At 36.6% G+C, this 16,529-nt stretch overlaps 1 protein-coding gene across 7 annotated transcripts in view; it reads right to left on the bottom strand.

Moving 5' to 3' along the window:
* Nucleotides 1-16,529, bottom strand: part of WDFY3 (WD repeat and FYVE domain containing 3) — a 264,597-nt gene that overhangs the window by 75,207 nt on the left and 172,861 nt on the right. For 6 of the 7 annotated variants that reach the window (XR_004628802.1, XM_002913595.4, XM_034671589.1 and 3 more), the window contains 7 exons: nucleotides 15,759-15,853; nucleotides 12,649-12,769; nucleotides 12,213-12,430; nucleotides 8,246-8,481; nucleotides 6,905-7,039; nucleotides 4,157-4,336; nucleotides 2,639-2,872 (listed from right to left, as the gene is read on the bottom strand). Coding sequence is in view for 6 of the 7 variants with exons in the window: in XM_002913595.4 (XP_002913641.3) it covers nucleotides 2,639-2,872; nucleotides 4,157-4,336; nucleotides 6,905-7,039; nucleotides 8,246-8,481; nucleotides 12,213-12,430; nucleotides 12,649-12,769; nucleotides 15,759-15,853 (1,219 nt within the window). In the remaining variant the exon portion in view is untranslated. The remainder of the gene's footprint in view (nucleotides 1-2,638; nucleotides 2,873-4,156; nucleotides 4,337-6,904; nucleotides 7,040-8,245; nucleotides 8,482-12,212; nucleotides 12,431-12,648; nucleotides 12,770-15,758; nucleotides 15,854-16,529) is intronic. The other variant, XM_034671586.1, reaches the window with a different exon arrangement.

The raw sequence follows: 16,529 nt of genomic DNA, 5'->3' as shown, positions 1-16,529 counted from the left end.
GAGCCTCTTCAGAGATAAAGACTTCATAATCACAACATTCACAATCATATGCTTGCCATTTATTTTTTTATACCATAGGAAGACAGTTAGTGCAATAAATGTTTTGTGTGTTTATTCTGTACATGTGTAGTAGAGTAGAAGTTCCTCAAAGTATTAAGATAATTTTTTAAAGCCCATGTGTATCTCTCTTAATAGATGGTATCATATCTTCCTGTTTTGAGAACTGCCAGGATGTACTTATAGTTAAATGATTCAAAAATACAGAAAAGAACACACCAAAAAAACTGTACTAATTCTGTGAGAGATTAAAAGACACATGAAAGGTAGTGACTAACTTTAAGGGCAGAGGGGAGAAGAGTAATCTACCTGGGAGTTTCAATCTTGACATTCCCTGCTTCTCCCTGAAATACAACCCTAGCCACCCCTAACTCCCCAGGACAATCAGATACAATTCCACTGTAGGGCAAATTATTATCTGCAACAATGAGAACATTAATTCAAGGTTAACACATATTATATCAGACCTTCTCTTTGAAAAATATAGAAAACCAAAATAAAAGACAATTATATCATCTATCCAAAGCTAGTTAGTTAGTTATTAAGATTCCTACAAGACTGAAAATGCTATTACTGGATATATCTCCCTATATATTCCACACATGTGTATTTTATTATTTGGCTCAGTTTTGCCTTCTTGCACACACCTCTTCTGAACTTTATTATCTTGTTATACTCTAATCACCATTTCATTTTGCAAAGAGTGCTTCAAATTCCTACCTGATACACTAAGATACTAGCCATCTTACTCTTGCTTCTGAATGTTTTCAACGAGGACAAGCTCTACCAGGCATCCTTTTAAACTCTACCAAATGAATTACTGACGATAACGATTATTTTTCTGCCAATATTAAACAGTGTGGTCCTGGTTAAAATGCTCAGCATGACTGGTATCTAAATTACATCAGCAATTTCTTTTAATTGACTGAATGGAGATATTTTCACATGAATAAGATAAAATATCTCCTGTGGATTTAAGGTTTCAAATAAAAAATTAACTGTATTAGCCACTAGAGGGAGCAGAGAAAGTGCAGGTCCAGTTGCCAAATGGCTGAGAGCATGTGGGAAGTTCCCCAGAGAGAAAAGCAGTCAGTCTTCTGCACTGACTGAATCTTCACAGACCGTTATTATTTTCAGAGCCCTAGAATGGACTGACTGCGTGACCCTACTTACATGAATTGACCAAAAGAATATGAATGTACAGGCAACAGTCATATATTAAATTCTCTTCCTATGATCTTTTGAGATTTTTTTCTAGGTGAACATTTGGTTTTCAAGGATGACCAATTTCTAGAGCCAGCAACGTGGCTGCTTAGGGCTCATTTTCTGGTGCATCAGCTGATTCGTATCATCTATGAGGAGAATATGCAAGTGCAATGGACTAAATGTCTGTGTGCCCCCAAATTCATATGGGGGAGATCTAACTCCCAGTGTGATGGCATTAAGAGATGAAGCCAACAGCAGGTAATCAGGTTTAGATAAGGTCACAATGGTGGAGTGCCTGTGAGAAGGTTAGTGCCCTTATATGAAGAAACACCAGAGCTTGCTCGTGTGCACTTGCTGTCGCTCCCTCTCTTTCTCTCTCTCTTCGCCATGCAGGAGCACAGCAAGGCAGCCATCTGCAAGCCCGGAAGAGGCCACCAGAACCTCACCAGGCTGGCACCCTGAGGTCAGACTTCCCAGTCTCTGGAACTGGGGGAAAGAAATGTCTGTTTCTTAAGCCACATAGCCTATGCTATTTTGTTACAGCAGTCTGAGCTAAGATAGCAAGCAACCTAGAACTTTGCTGCCTTGGGAAAAATTCAGTAAGTGCATACTAAGCACCTACTACGTGCAGCGTGCCATGGCTTAAGCTCCACAGGACAGCAAGAGCAATACTACCCATCGACAATATGAAAGAGGGACAGAAGTAGGGAGTTACAAGCTGAGGAGACAAGGCCGCTGTGTCAAAAGAAGTGCTGGCACACTTTCAGTAAGAAAGTCTTACTGAAACACAGCCATGCTCATTCATTATTGTCAGTGGCTGCTTTCTGGCTATAATGATGTAGTTGAATAGCTGTAACAGAGACTGTATGGCCTGCACAGCTTGAAATATTTCCTGTTTGGCCCATTACTGTCAATTCCTGGCCTAGGGAAAGGATGATTAAAGGACTGAATCAGGGATATGCTTGTGGGAATGGAAAGAAGAGAAACAAATTGTTAGGGTATATAGCACATCGGAGATAAAAAATTCCCATAGTCGGCGCCTGGGTGGCACAGCGGTTAAGCGTCTGCCTTCGGCTCAGGGCGTGATCCCGGCGTTATGGGATCAAGCCCCACGTCAGGCTCCGCTGCTATGAGCCTGCTTCTGCCTCTCCCACTCCCCCTGCTTGTGTTCCCTCTCTCGCTGGCTGTCTCTCTCTCTGTCAAATAAATAAATAAAATCTTTAAAAAAAAAAAAAAATTCCCATAGTCCGTGATATGTTCTGCCTGCACAACCCAGAAGAATATGAAATCTGAAAGGATCAAATGTGCGTGGTTATTAATGTTCTAATTAGAAAAACTATACAAAAGAGATGTAAATGCATTTTTTTGTCTTTACCTCCAACAAAAGATCAATTAGTGGAGTCTGCTTGCTGGCAGGAGTAAGACAGAGGTTGTCTATTATTAAGACTCGCATGAAGTCAAAAACAAACTTCTTCGCTGGGTGATTGGTCAGATAGGTCTTGGTGCCTACGTTGCAGTATTCTGACTGGCTTCTGTTCATCCCTGTGTCTGCTGCAAAGGCTTTAAATTCTTCTGCTGGAGATCCAACTTCATCATCAAGATCAGTCACCTGGTAAAACCAAGCAGAAATATATGCTAGTCAGATTTGATTTCATGTGATATTTTCACTTCCATGTTTCCTAAAAACCAAATTATGGCAACAACATCTACCTCGTATTAAGCTATTCAATACAATACTTCACTTTGCTTATTTGACTCTCATTTCAAGGTACCAACTGGGAACCACAGGTCATGGTTACTTAACACATGCTCTTTCTAATATTAAGCTGACCAGCCACTAACCATGGATCTGTTTTATGTTGAATTTTATCTCTATTGTGGATAATGAAATGATGAGAATGACTATATTTACATATTAAAATATACCTACAGAATTTCAGATGAAGATCTGGCACAACGGTAGCACCTAAGGGCTGACCCATTTTTGCAAATTAAAAAAAACCCAGATAAATAAAACAATGACAAAACCAGAGCCAATTCTGAGCCAAGAGGGAAAAAAAAGAAGTACCAGAAGACAGATTATAAGCTGCTGACGAGGAAAAGACGTTGAGATAATACTTAATGTCTATTTTTACCAAAATAATTAGGATTTAAAAATTAGAAGCAAGCCAGGTCATATGTTTTAACTTGTCTTTCTCCTAAAATTCCCCACAGTTTTATAATGAGTTTTTCACCTTTATAAACGAAGAAAAATTAGTATGAACAAGGTAGTTTACTCCAGGTCCTGAGTAAGGGGTGGAAATGAGAGAAAACATAATGAAATTCTGAAGTAAACAGAGTAATAACTGTCTTTGGGGCTTTGTTTTAAAGGACGGAAGAAGTACCTGTACTACCTATAATTATAGTCTAATAATTTTCTATTAAATTAATACAGAATATAAAAATAAAAGTTGAACAAAGAAAAGTTGAACGAAAAAGACAAACACAGATTTCATTTTTGTATAAAGACAACCGCTCCTATAATTAATTTGTAGAGACTAATTCCTGAGATAAAGCGGAGACAAATTCGGTCCAACTGGAGTTCTGTAACCTGGATACGACATTTCACAACACCACAGCTATGAGCACATAAAAAGTGCGTCCACAATGACTTGGGAGAGGGAAGTGACTAACCAGGGACTTGCAAGAATACGGTAAATGAAACAGGAAGCAGAGTTCACTGCTATTTTAGGGGAAAGCAGAAGGAGAGTGTGAGGAGGAGACACCAGACAATAATGTGAGAGGTGAGGCTGTAACTTGGTCAGAAGCTTAAAAGACTGGGAAGAAAATCCTGCTAACCACTGGAGCAAATTAATTCCAGTTCGACACCCCCGCCCCCGGCCCCCTTTCCTACCATCTCCGAGTAAGGGCGAATGTTGAAGGGGAAGACCGTGGCTGCTAGTGCACACAGGAAGTCCGGGCTCATCCACATGGAGGCCAGGTCAGGAACGTTGTGATACAAGTATCTGAAGAACTGCATCAGGGTCACAGGATATTCTCGGAGCCAAGATCCCTCTTCTTCTGATTGCCAAGGCTGTCATGGGGACAGGAAAAGAAATAATATGTTAGAAAACTGACACTGCTAAAAATTGCTTTAAAAATCCATTACTCTCTACTTTTCTAAAACTTGGTATGTTCATGGTTCAGAACTCTTATGAACCACACACACACCAGCAAATATACATAAACAAATCTAGAAATAAGCTAAAACAGAAGCAATACTCCTAGAAACTGACAGGATGTCTGTTCGTTGGTGTACTCACAGCTCAGTAACCTGAGTCAGTGATTTTGATTATTTATCATTATCAACATGAGCACAGTTGCTGCCAATAGTGGCTGTATTATTCACAAAGCTGTCCCATCCTCCATCATGTGAGAGTCAGGAGTAACACAGAAGATGGGGAAGTTACTTCACCTCTCTGAGCCTCATACCGTCATATGTAAAATGACAAAAACAATGCTTTCAACCATATGCACCTGTGATATTATGATTTATAGTGAGAAATACATACCTGCTCTTTGTCCCATCCCATTCTTGGCACAGAGCTACTAAAACCCCTGGAATGTCCTAAGTAAGAAGAGCCATAAAGGGTGTCTTTCGTTAACCATAACAAACGCCTTTCAACCACACTGAGTTAATGTTAATCATAAGACTTTTGGAAAGCCCCTAAAGATGGAGGCTTGCCAAGGCAACCAACCACATCATTAGAGGGTCGGAACTTTCAGCACTAAAGCTCTGCACCCCCAGGCGCCTGGGTGGCTCAGTCAGTTAAAGCGTCTGCCCTCGGCCCAGGTCATGACTCCAGAGTCCTGGGATCAAGCCCCACATCAGGCTCCCTGCTCAGCAGGGAGTCTGCTTCTCCCTCTCACTCTCCCTCTGTGCTCTCTCTCTAATAGTTAAATAAAATCTTATAAAATAAAGGTCTGCACCCCCTAACTTCTAGGGAGGGGAGAGAGGCTGGAGATTGAGTTTAATCACCAATGGCCAATGGTTCAATCATGTCTATGTAATGAACCCTGCATAAAAACCCTAAAGGACAGGGTTTGGGGAGCTGCTGGGTTGGTGAATACACAGAGGTGCTGAGGTGGAGAGTATGGAGGGTCTGTGCTCCTCCCCTTACCTTCTGCATCTTTTCCAACGGGCTGTTGCTGAGTCACATCCTTTTATAATAAACTGGTAATCTAGTATGTAAAATGTTTTCCCAAGTCATGAGAACCTCAAATTTATAGTTGGCAGGTCAGAAGCACAGGTAACAATGTGGGCTTGTGACTGGCATCCATGTGGTGGGGTAGGGGGCAGTCATGCGGGACTGATGCTATCTCCAGGTAGATAGCATCAGAACTGAACTGAGCCGTGGACACCCAGCTAGTGTGGAAAAACCCCCACATATTTGGTGACCAGAAATGTCAGAAGTGAAGCAGTGTTACAGCAGAATACTGGGAGTAGAGGAGACACACAGGAGTGTGTTTTTCCTTAAGAGCAATACAACAACAATAAAATTGATGATAAAGAAGGAAAAAAGGGGGCGCCTGGGTAGCTCAATTCATAAAACGTCTGACTCTTGGTTTCGGCTCAGGTCATGAGCTCTGGTCTGGAGATGGAGCCATGGAGCCCACTGCTATTGAGCTCCATGCTCATTGGGGAGTCTGCTTACCATCTCCTCCTCTCTCTCCCTCCCCACCCCTGCTCCTGCACTTTCTCTCTCTAAATTAAATCTTAAAAAAAAAAAAAAGGAAAAGGAAAAAAGAATATACGTGAACAATACCAATCTTCTGATACTTGCCCAGCGAGTGACTTTTTTTTAATTTAGATTTTTATTTATGAAAAGGAGCCAAGAGTCCCAAAGCATTCTAAATTAATACAATAGTAATGTTCTTTTCTAAGATGACATGGGAATAGTTTTGACTAAATTAGGTTTGTCAGTATTTGTAATCCAAAGAGTAAGCAAATTCTGTAAGCAAATTATTATTCACAGTATCCCTGTAAGATAAATAGGAACATACACTTTGTCACTTAGTGTTTCAATTCTTCATATCTAAGTTAGAAAAAATTAGAATAAAAATAAAAACAAATACAAAACAAATACATTTTTAACCTTTAAATGAACATGATGTTCAAAGTTCAAATAACATATCGCAAGGACATATACTTTAATATATACCCGTTATATACATGTATGTATTGTGATACACATTTTGTAACACTAATAACATCAGTTAAAACTTACAAGACACTTACTACATACCAGGCACTCTTGTAAGTGCTTTGTGTATATACTAACTCCTCATTAAATCCTCACAGCAACCCTAAGGATAAGTTCTCTTTATCACCAGCATTTTATACATGAGGAAACTGAGGCACATAGAGGTTCGCATGTCTTAAGTATCAGACATGGGATGTGAACCCCAGCAGGCCTCCAGAGTCCATGGTCTCACCAACTGCGCAGCCCATCCTCACAGTAGAGACAACAAAACCGAGAGGCTGAGCTCCCAGACCGTGCAGTTAATAAACAGTCCTGCTACCCAAGGATCCCTCTATTTAAACAAATCTATGGCCGGCAGGAGGCAGCGCCAGCAGGCTGGAGCGTCTCTGTGAACTTACTGAATTCAGCATGCTGCGCAGCATCCCCAGTAATAAAAACGCAGCTTCCGTGCACACGTTATGGATAGAAGAGACCACGGTTCCACTGGAGGCAGGAACTCCAAAGATAAATGTCCAAATGGAATCTAAATCAAACTGCAGAGGTCAAAGCGAAGGAAGATTAGCCACTGTCAATTTTTTTCAGCTAGAGACTCTCACAAGTTCTAATACTCTAAAACTTCTTTGGGACTAATTAGGGTTTTTTCAAAGTGATCAATGATGGAGAGATAGAGACCTAGCATTACTCCCTCCGAAATTTTGAAAATTTGTAAATTTTTACATTTATAAAGAAAAGAGAATACTATGTATCATCCTGTCTTAGATACCCAGGTTAAAAACATTGTTTTCTATTTTTTTCCTCTATGAAAACAAACAAAAAGAAAATACATGCTAATTAGCGAGGAGATGACATTATAGAACTGATGAGTTTAAGCAGGAGCTTTTAAAAAAGCATGTGGGACTCACTTTTCTCCCCTCTCTTGGGAATGTTCTAATTTACTTTTGACGTTACATACAGATAAGATTTGACGAAATAAAAATCAGTTTAGGAGACTTATTCATAGCAGTTTTATATAACACTTTATGACTATGGTGTCATGCTTATTTTGAAAAATTACATAACCAAGCAAACTCTGTTTAGTCTGATCTGTATCCTGACTTAATGTAAGGGTACAGACTTTGTTTTCATTTAAAAGGCTCTGTCAATTACTAGAACTGATTTGAGTTAGCACTCAGCACTATGATGCAAGTACAGTAGTTATGTTTAAAACTGAACTCCAAGGTCTTCGCAGTGCCACAAACATAAGCTATATACAGATATCCACAATAGTCTGCAATCAGGATTCATATAAAGCCTTAGTGTTTTCCTAAAGTGGATGTTATCTATCATTAAGAAATTAAAAACATTTTTGTAATCAGAACTTGCACTAAGATCCCTATCCAATTAATTCATGGTATACACACCACTCTCTTTATTTTCAGTTCTATAGAAATGACATCACACTTCTAGACAAAAGCACATAACTTGAATTCTTCAGATCACCATTAAAATACCACCCAAAGTCTTTATGCATACAGGATCATACAGAGTAATCAAAAAAAAAAAAAAAAAAGACCAAATAGGGAAAAAGGACTTCTTTTTGCACAAGTTTTCTTTAGTATCTTCAGATTTTGATTCCCAAATCAAATCCTAAGTATGAGAAAGGGATGGGATCCCTCTGGTTTTACTGTGAGTAACCCATCACCAAACGGTGATTTGCCGGCACATACAATTACACTTACGCCTTACTAGATAATTCCTACCTGGCAACCCTGCTTACATCGGCTGCTGGTGACAGGCACACTGACCTGTAGGTTCTCAGGCAGCTCACTAACGGGCTGCTGCAGAAACAATGCCATGAGGAGAAAATAGAGAGCAGGGACATTAGTGTGTTTAGGAAGGAATGACTGAAGCACTGGGAAACCAGGAAAGTGACAGGCATCCCGGTTAATCTCCCTGACCGTCGATCTCCCGCCAGCACTCCTGCCCACATTGAACCCTAAGAGGAGAGGAAACGGAACAGTAAGTACAAAATGAATAATCAACTGCCACCAGTATTAACAAAGAAAGGAGTAATTCAGTATACGTCCCATTTCTCTCCAGAACATCCATATTAATACAGGCAATTAACTATTCCATTGTTGAATTAATCTTCCAGTTAAAAGTTCTTTACTATCTCTGATTTTGGCAAGCCTATTAGAACACAGGTCTTGAAAACTACCTCAGACAATCAGATACAAGAGGTAATATAAATTCTACTCATTAAAAGAATGCCCTCAAACGAGTTCTAACACTTGCCTAAAAAGAAAGTAAAATTCAAAACGTAGCCAAAATTTAGGATGCTACAAAAATGTACCTTAACAAACTAAAATTGCTGTCATTATATTTAGTATATAATTATAATTAACTGTATTTAGTTAATATATGTCATTTGTCCTGGATCCCATTAAACTAGTTAACCGTAAATTACCTACAAGTTTTGAGACAAGACAAAATAAATAAGCACAATGATCTCTCCTCCCAACATGATGTGTAATTCTGCTGGAAAGTTGCCGGCGCTGGGACACCAAACCGGAGCCTTTTGTGACTGGGGCTATCTGAACATGCAGGGTTCTTCCTAGAAACACAGCGCGACTAGGGGATGGTCAGTGCTGACCGATGTGGCTTAGACAGCATCGGCCTTTCCGTCAATCCCGCTCCCTCTGGTATATAACTAAGCAGGATACAACGCGAACATTTAGTTCTTTCGCCTGCCCAAACCTAGTGCAGTGCTTGGCACAGAATTTCAATGTAAAACTTGTGTGAAGAGCAACCAAGAGATGAAGGATTGATTTTTACGCTGAAGCCATTTTTATTTCAAATGAATATTCATTTCTTTCCCTCCAATTTGTTTTTTCTAGGATGAAGTGAGTGCATACTTGCTACTATTTAAAATAATAAAACAGAAATTTGTGTCTAGCTAGCTTTTTAATGATTTCATCCTAACCAACTGCTTAGCATGATGTGAATTAATCTTCTGAAGTATGTTCTAATTAAAAAATCATATAGCAATTTACCAACCTCTTTCATTGATCATCTCATTTCTCAAACACAATGGACGTGTGAGTCAGAAATTGCTATGATCCTTTTTATAACATGGAAAATAGGCAATTTGTTCAAAGTCACCAAGTTGAACTGTGGTGTCGTGGCACTGGGACTTGAGCCTGATGTCTCTATTTCAGAGTTTGTAAAGTTGCACTGTCTCCCTTGGCCTTCCTAACGACATCGCCACATTTCTGAAAGACTGGCTGCATTAGGACACTTAGTGAATTCTTTTTTTTTGCTTATAGTGAATTCTAAGTGTAGTTATCAGTATAAAAAAGTCTCGAGCTTTAAGAAGTCAGAAGATAAAGTGGTATTTTATACATTACACAGGAAAACAAATTTTGAATAAATTACAGGTCCTAAATGAAAACCAGTATCAGCATTTATTTTCCTTTCTAAATTCTCACTCTATTTTTCCCTATAATTAATCTTAAGGAATACTTAGTATGTTACTAACAATTATGCCTTAATTTAGATTGACATAACAACTACATGGAAGGTATTTTATATAGTAAAATTTGACAAAAACTAATAAATGTGAATAAAACATTCAAAGACATTTGGTTGCTCATCACATCAAAGAGAACTAGAATCAAATTATGAGATACATACATGTACGTATGTTTACAAATACATATATGTGTGTTATCACACAGGTATTCAGGAAAAATTAAATTGAATCAAATTTAAATTAAACTTAAATTCTTAGATTTCTCTTTTAGAAAGAGAGCAGCATATGCAATTTCTAAGCTGGTATCAATGAAGGACAAATAAATTCTAAGATCAGATGTGGAAAAAGTACCTTTTTCTGGTGTTACTGAAGTGATACAGGACAGACAAAAGAACAGGATTAACACTTAGAAGACAGTTACTTAGACACTATTACTACTGGATTCAGAAACCTTATGCATTTAAGTCTTACTTTCCTAATTAGAGAAATTAATCCTTAATTTGTATTTATTAGGTTTATTGCCTATAAAGTATAACTTATATCCATAAAACATATACCTGTCTCCAGAATCATGAAGCCCAAATGAGATGATACATGCTAAAAGACTCTGGCAAACCATAATGTGCTATATGAATCTTAGTTGTTATTACCACTGTGGTTTTGATCTCTTCAAAGGGAAGTGGTGCTGTCAATTTGCATTTAGAACTCACATTCAGCAGAACTCACATTCACTGCTTACTCTCCTAGCAGCCCCCATTAAGGTCAACAAGTGAAATCTCTTGCTACCAAACTGTTCATGATAATAACATTTGTAGGCTATATCCCTCCCCTAGGGTCAATGCAAAATAGTGATTTTTTAGATCATAAAGGTATATATAACGATAATTTAGAATACGTATTTTAAAGCCAACGATTTTCTTGAGAAATCATTTCACAGTGAATTCCTTTCTTCATTACAGTTTCTTCAGACATTTTCCAATATGAAATAACAATAAAATAATCTTACGTTGTAAAAACTCTAGTCTTCCTATCATTTTCTTTGATATTTGAGAAAGCAGTGCAGGCAGCACCTAGGTATTGGTACTTTTATATATATATATTTTTAACAGATAAATTACATACTCAATTTGGATCCCTAATTGACACGGGCAAACATGTATTCTTGATGCTTATTCCAGAATACAATTACATATGATTTTAAATCATAATGTTATAAAGACAAATATATTTTTAGAATACTTGAATTAAAAACAATACTTTAATAATTGAATGACTATAATTTTCAACAAACACATTACTTTAAATATATATATTTCCAAAATAAGGTCATTAATATGAGCAAAAATACAGCAGTTCAAATGACTAACATAGGAAACTATAATTTTCTAATATTACTTAAATGTCAGTTCCATGTTGAAAACAGCATAGAACTAGCAAGCAGACAATAGGGAACTATCGCTGAAATTTTGAGCTTAAATATTTGAGAAGTAATATAACATAACTGTTAAAAGCACGGGCTTTGGACTTAATCGACCTGGATTCACTTTTTGATATTTCCTAGCTGACAAGTGACTTCATCCCTATTTCTTGGTTTTCTCATCTCTAAAATGGATATGATAGTTATTTATACCTCATGGGACTATTGTGAAAATGAAAATATTTAGTAACTGGCACAGAATTAGCAAAGTACTAATTATTATTAATTTAGTTTTGATAATTTGCTAATTACTTACTCATAAATCAGAACGGGAACTACTGAATGAAAAGATCATAAGAAATTCCCTTGAGTTTTCACATCTTTAATATCCTGTGTCTGACTTCAGTTTGATTTGTAATTTAAAAAGTCAAATTTGAAACTAAGCTTTTTATTCATCCGTTCATTCATCAAAATTCATGACTCTGGGGCACCTGGATGGCTCAGTCAGTTAAGCGTCTGACTTCAGCTCAGGTCATGATTTTGGGGTCCTGGGATTGAGCCCCGCATCGGGCTCTCTGCTCAGTGGAGAGTCTGCTTCTCCCTCTCCCTCTCACTTGTTCTTTCTCTCTCAAATAAAATCTTTAAAAAAAAAAATTCATGATTCTTAATGACTGTCAGATAAACTGAAGAGTATAAGCTTTGATAAGATTTAAAAACAAAACAAAATACAAGCATACAAGAGAGCTTATTTGAAAGCAGCTGACATTAAGTCCCATACCTAATACAGTTCCGATCTTATTAGTTAAGACAGAATCTGTCTGTTCCAGCCACCCTCCACCGCTGAGCCCTTCCTTAAACTTGATGAGGATGGACTGATTACTCAGCAGCACAACAAGAATCCTCATGGCTGCTGTAACGGTGCTGGAGTGCAAGTGTTCTTCCATAAACATCATGATCCAGTCAAAACCCAGTGTCCTGACCAATTCTTCACAAGCTCTATTAAAGGCAGAGGAATTAAGAAGAAAAAAACAGAACATTAATTTCAAGGATTAGGACTCAAAATCTTTAAAAAGTAAGACCAGCTTTTGTTCTCAAGATACTATAAATTGCAGGGTTCAAAAAATCTATTAAAAGTCAATAGCAATTCTTTTCTCTACCAGGAATTAACTAATAATAGCACCTGGTCCCACCAAGTCTAAGAAAATTTTACTTACTGCAAATTAATGCTTGTCTTTTCTTTAGATGTGTAAACTAGTTTTAGCAAAATATCTAGAAGTCTGTTCCTCAAAAGTATAAGATTAGCAGACACAAGACCTCCAAACTCTTCTTCAGTTCCTATAATGAAAATATATACATTAAACTGCCTTAGTAGATAAGCCAGTATAAAATATACAACATTGTCCTAGGAAATCTCACTGAAAAATACATCTTTTAGAAACCATTTTCTCTAGGAGTACTTTCCACTAAAGCAGACAAACAAAAGGGTCCATTAACTCACTTCTCTTTAGAATCCTGAAAATTGTTCATTTATATTTGACATTGTCTAGACAAGTAATAAAGGCTGTAAACCCTTTCTTAAATAATATTTACCCTTCACCAATAGAGTGAAAGTAGTCACATGGATAAAAATAACAATCCAAATCCTTAATTTCCAGTTCCATTTTGAAGGATATAAATAGTTAAATTTACCAGATTTAAAAATGAAAAATAGGAAGCATAAGCTATTCAATAAATGTAATACATAAAGGCCTGCCATGACAGGCTATGGCTCGGTAAGTCACAATCCCCATGCCTTCCTTTATTCTAGAATTGAAGCTCAGGCTAAACTTTGACTTACCATGGTTGTGTGCTTTTACTTGCTTGGGCAAGGGATTCTTTTTACTTTTAAACATTGTCTTTTAAACTGCTAATTTCATGCCTTAATCATTGGGAAGGGTGCTTCAAGTGTACCAAGGGGAACTCAAGATTCCCTTCTAAGAGTTAAGACTGGTATTTTATAAACTTTTTTATTAAACACATACCATACAACCTAAATTGAGATAAGGATTACTTCCTTTCAATTATTTCCTTTTCAATTATTTCTTTTCAGTAAAATGGCGTTCCACACAGAATCAAAAAATTCTCCTTAGATGTATGCCTAGTTTTCTGTCAGTTTTGCTTCCCCTAGTTTGCAAATATAATATAAAACAATAAACTCCAAATTTCCAGCTTAACTTCTTCCCACTCAGACTGATGCTTTCTTCCACATTACACTACCCTTTTACGCTATTTTACTTTGCACTGATTATTACATATTGCTGTTCAGCATTATTATTCAAGCCATTTTCTTTTTTGTGGGTGTATTCTGAATGCTGTATAAATGACTTCAAATAAAAAACTATGCTTTTAATATTTTAGAACATCATATTATAGTTAATATAGTCTTCAGTCCATATCAAATAAATAGCAAATGTCCTATACTAACAAGGCCAGCAATGTACTTCTGACTTTATTATTTCAAATGGCAATGAAGTAATGAGAATACCAGTCCAATTAACTTGGCAGATCAAGAGAAAAACTTAGCAGTTTATACATCTCCACTGCTGTGCTCTTCTCAAAGAAAATTTTACACTAGTTGTGCTAACTGAATTCAATAGCCAGCAAGAAATATGGAGACTACAGAGATATTTTTCCTACATCTTTTTTACACTTGAAATAAACCTCATCTATTTCCGAAGATTTTTAAAGGACTTTTGCTAATACCTATTTACTTGGCTTATATTAATTCAGAGCTAAGAAATAATCCTTGCATAGGGTAGAAAAACATAGTGGTTAAAAAGCTTACAACGTTGGTTTGGATTACCTGGGTTCAAATGCAAGTAGTATGATCTCAGGTAAATTTCTTTTACTTTATCTTTCTAGGCCTTAGTTTCTTCCCTTGTAAAACTAGGGTAACAATACCTACTTCCTAGGATTGTTACAAGAATATAAAAGCACTTAAACAGCGCATGGCAGATATTAAGCACTCAGTCAGTGTTATCCGTTGATTTTATCTTTATGCTTTTCATCCGCTGCTAATTTGCTTTCCCAAAGAAATATCAACATTGTTCCAAACGAGGAGGCAGCAGGCGACTGGTCAGCAGCAGCCCTGTGCTCTACTATAATCTGCAGGAAATCACGGAGGCTCTCAAATCTTAGGTTCCCTTTTGAAAAACACTATTAGAACACTTCCTCTTCTTATTCATGAAGTACCAGAGAGGCTGCGCTCCAGATGGTACAGCCGACATGGAGAACACCTTTGCGAGGCACTGACTCAGACGTGTCATTTCTCTACTGTCCACGTGGACAGTGGTCTAAGGGAAGTCATTTATGTGATATGATTTTGGAATAACATAATAGGATAATGTAAATAATGCCGACAAATATACGATATTGTGGATTTAATTACAAGTCAATCTAAAAGGTCCTTTCAAAGCTTTCCAAACAAATTTCCTATCCTAGAATATACAAAAGGAAAATTATAGAACAGAGGGGAAAAATATATGCACCAGATGATGAAAGGGTGAAAAAGAGATTCTAGTAAAATGCTTTTTCCCTAAGTGACTACTAAATATTTAACAGGAAAATTAAAGTAAGTAATATAATTTGTATTAGGCAAGTATCTATGTTTCTGAAGAGATGTATATAAATTAAAAAAAAATTAATCAATGTTCAAAAATCATATAGAACAGAGTTTGCTATTTTAAGGAACACTGCTAACTCCTCTAAGAATAGGAAAGATGTAATTAATTTATTCTATTTTTAATTTTTTTACAGTGATTTGACTGACAACTATGTATGTTATAGTATGTTCACCCACATGTGTAGCTGCCATCTGTCACTATATACAACACTATTATAATACCAGTGACTATATTCCCTATGCTGAACCTTTCATCCCTGTGACTTCTCTGTTTTCACTGCTTTAAGAGGTTTTTTTTTTTCAAATTTACCTAAAATTAACATCCAGTATTTTATTAGTTTCAGGTATACAATGATTCAATAATTCTACACATTTCTCAGAGCTCATTAAGGTATGTGTACTCTTAATCCCCCTTACTTCACCCATCTCTCTACCCACCTCCAGGGAAGATTTTAGTTTTTAAGTAAAATTCACATCCTTCTAAATTTCATAGGTAATTCTCTATTTCTGCATACTGTACAGACTTGCCTTAAGACAAACACATCGTGAAAGACTATGAAAAGAAATGTTCGGAGAAAGTATTATCATAGCATCACATATAATTCTAAGTTGTGCCAGAAACAGGGCATAGTAATTAGTTTTCAAGCTCTAGACTCGACTCACCAGTATCAAGCTTCTCTTCATTGTTTATTTCCATAACTACAAATTTCTCACAAACTGCAAATGTTGGTAAAGTAGAAGAAATAAACTGGCCAAACCTTTAAATACGAGAAAAAAGTTACGGATTTTAGGTTTCTCTTTCCCCAAAACAAACAAACAAAAATATAAAGAAATAAAACACAAAGAAATGAAAAAATGGTACTTCTTGTTTTAACTAATTTTTACACATCTTTATGTGATTATATTCAATTTACTTCCCCTAGGACCACTGCAACTGACATTATATATTACAATGTTTTGAAAACATAGGGCAAAATATTTCTCCAGAAATATGAGTCCTTTAATGCACTAATCCTTTAATGCACTTTTAGGAACCAAACATTATGATCCAAATTAAAATGTCCTAACATTATCTATATGGATCCACTGTAGCCTAGTAATGAAGAACTTGGGTTTTGCAAACACAGGTAATGTTAAAATCCCGGCTGTATCAGTTTTTAATCTTATTACTTGAGGCAAATACCTTAACCTCTCTGGGTTTTAGTTTCTTAATTGGTAAGTAGATAAAAACAAAAGACTTGATAGACTTCACTGATAATTTTAGCAAAGTGACCATTATGGTTCCGCAATAAAATTTAACCAAATACTGTTAAATAACAAACACTAATCTCCAAAATAATTTTTAAACTCCAGTTTTAAATCTGTTGCCAAGTTACAAAAATGTCTTCAGGGTAAATGAATATAAACCTGAGTGATTTACAGGCTACACGGATT

Source organism: Ailuropoda melanoleuca, chromosome 11, assembly GCF_002007445.2.
Source record: "Ailuropoda melanoleuca isolate Jingjing chromosome 11, ASM200744v2, whole genome shotgun sequence".
NCBI lineage: Eukaryota > Metazoa > Chordata > Mammalia > Carnivora > Ursidae > Ailuropoda > Ailuropoda melanoleuca.
Note: the sequence above shows the minus strand (reverse complement) of the source record. Positions and strands in the feature narration are given on the sequence as shown.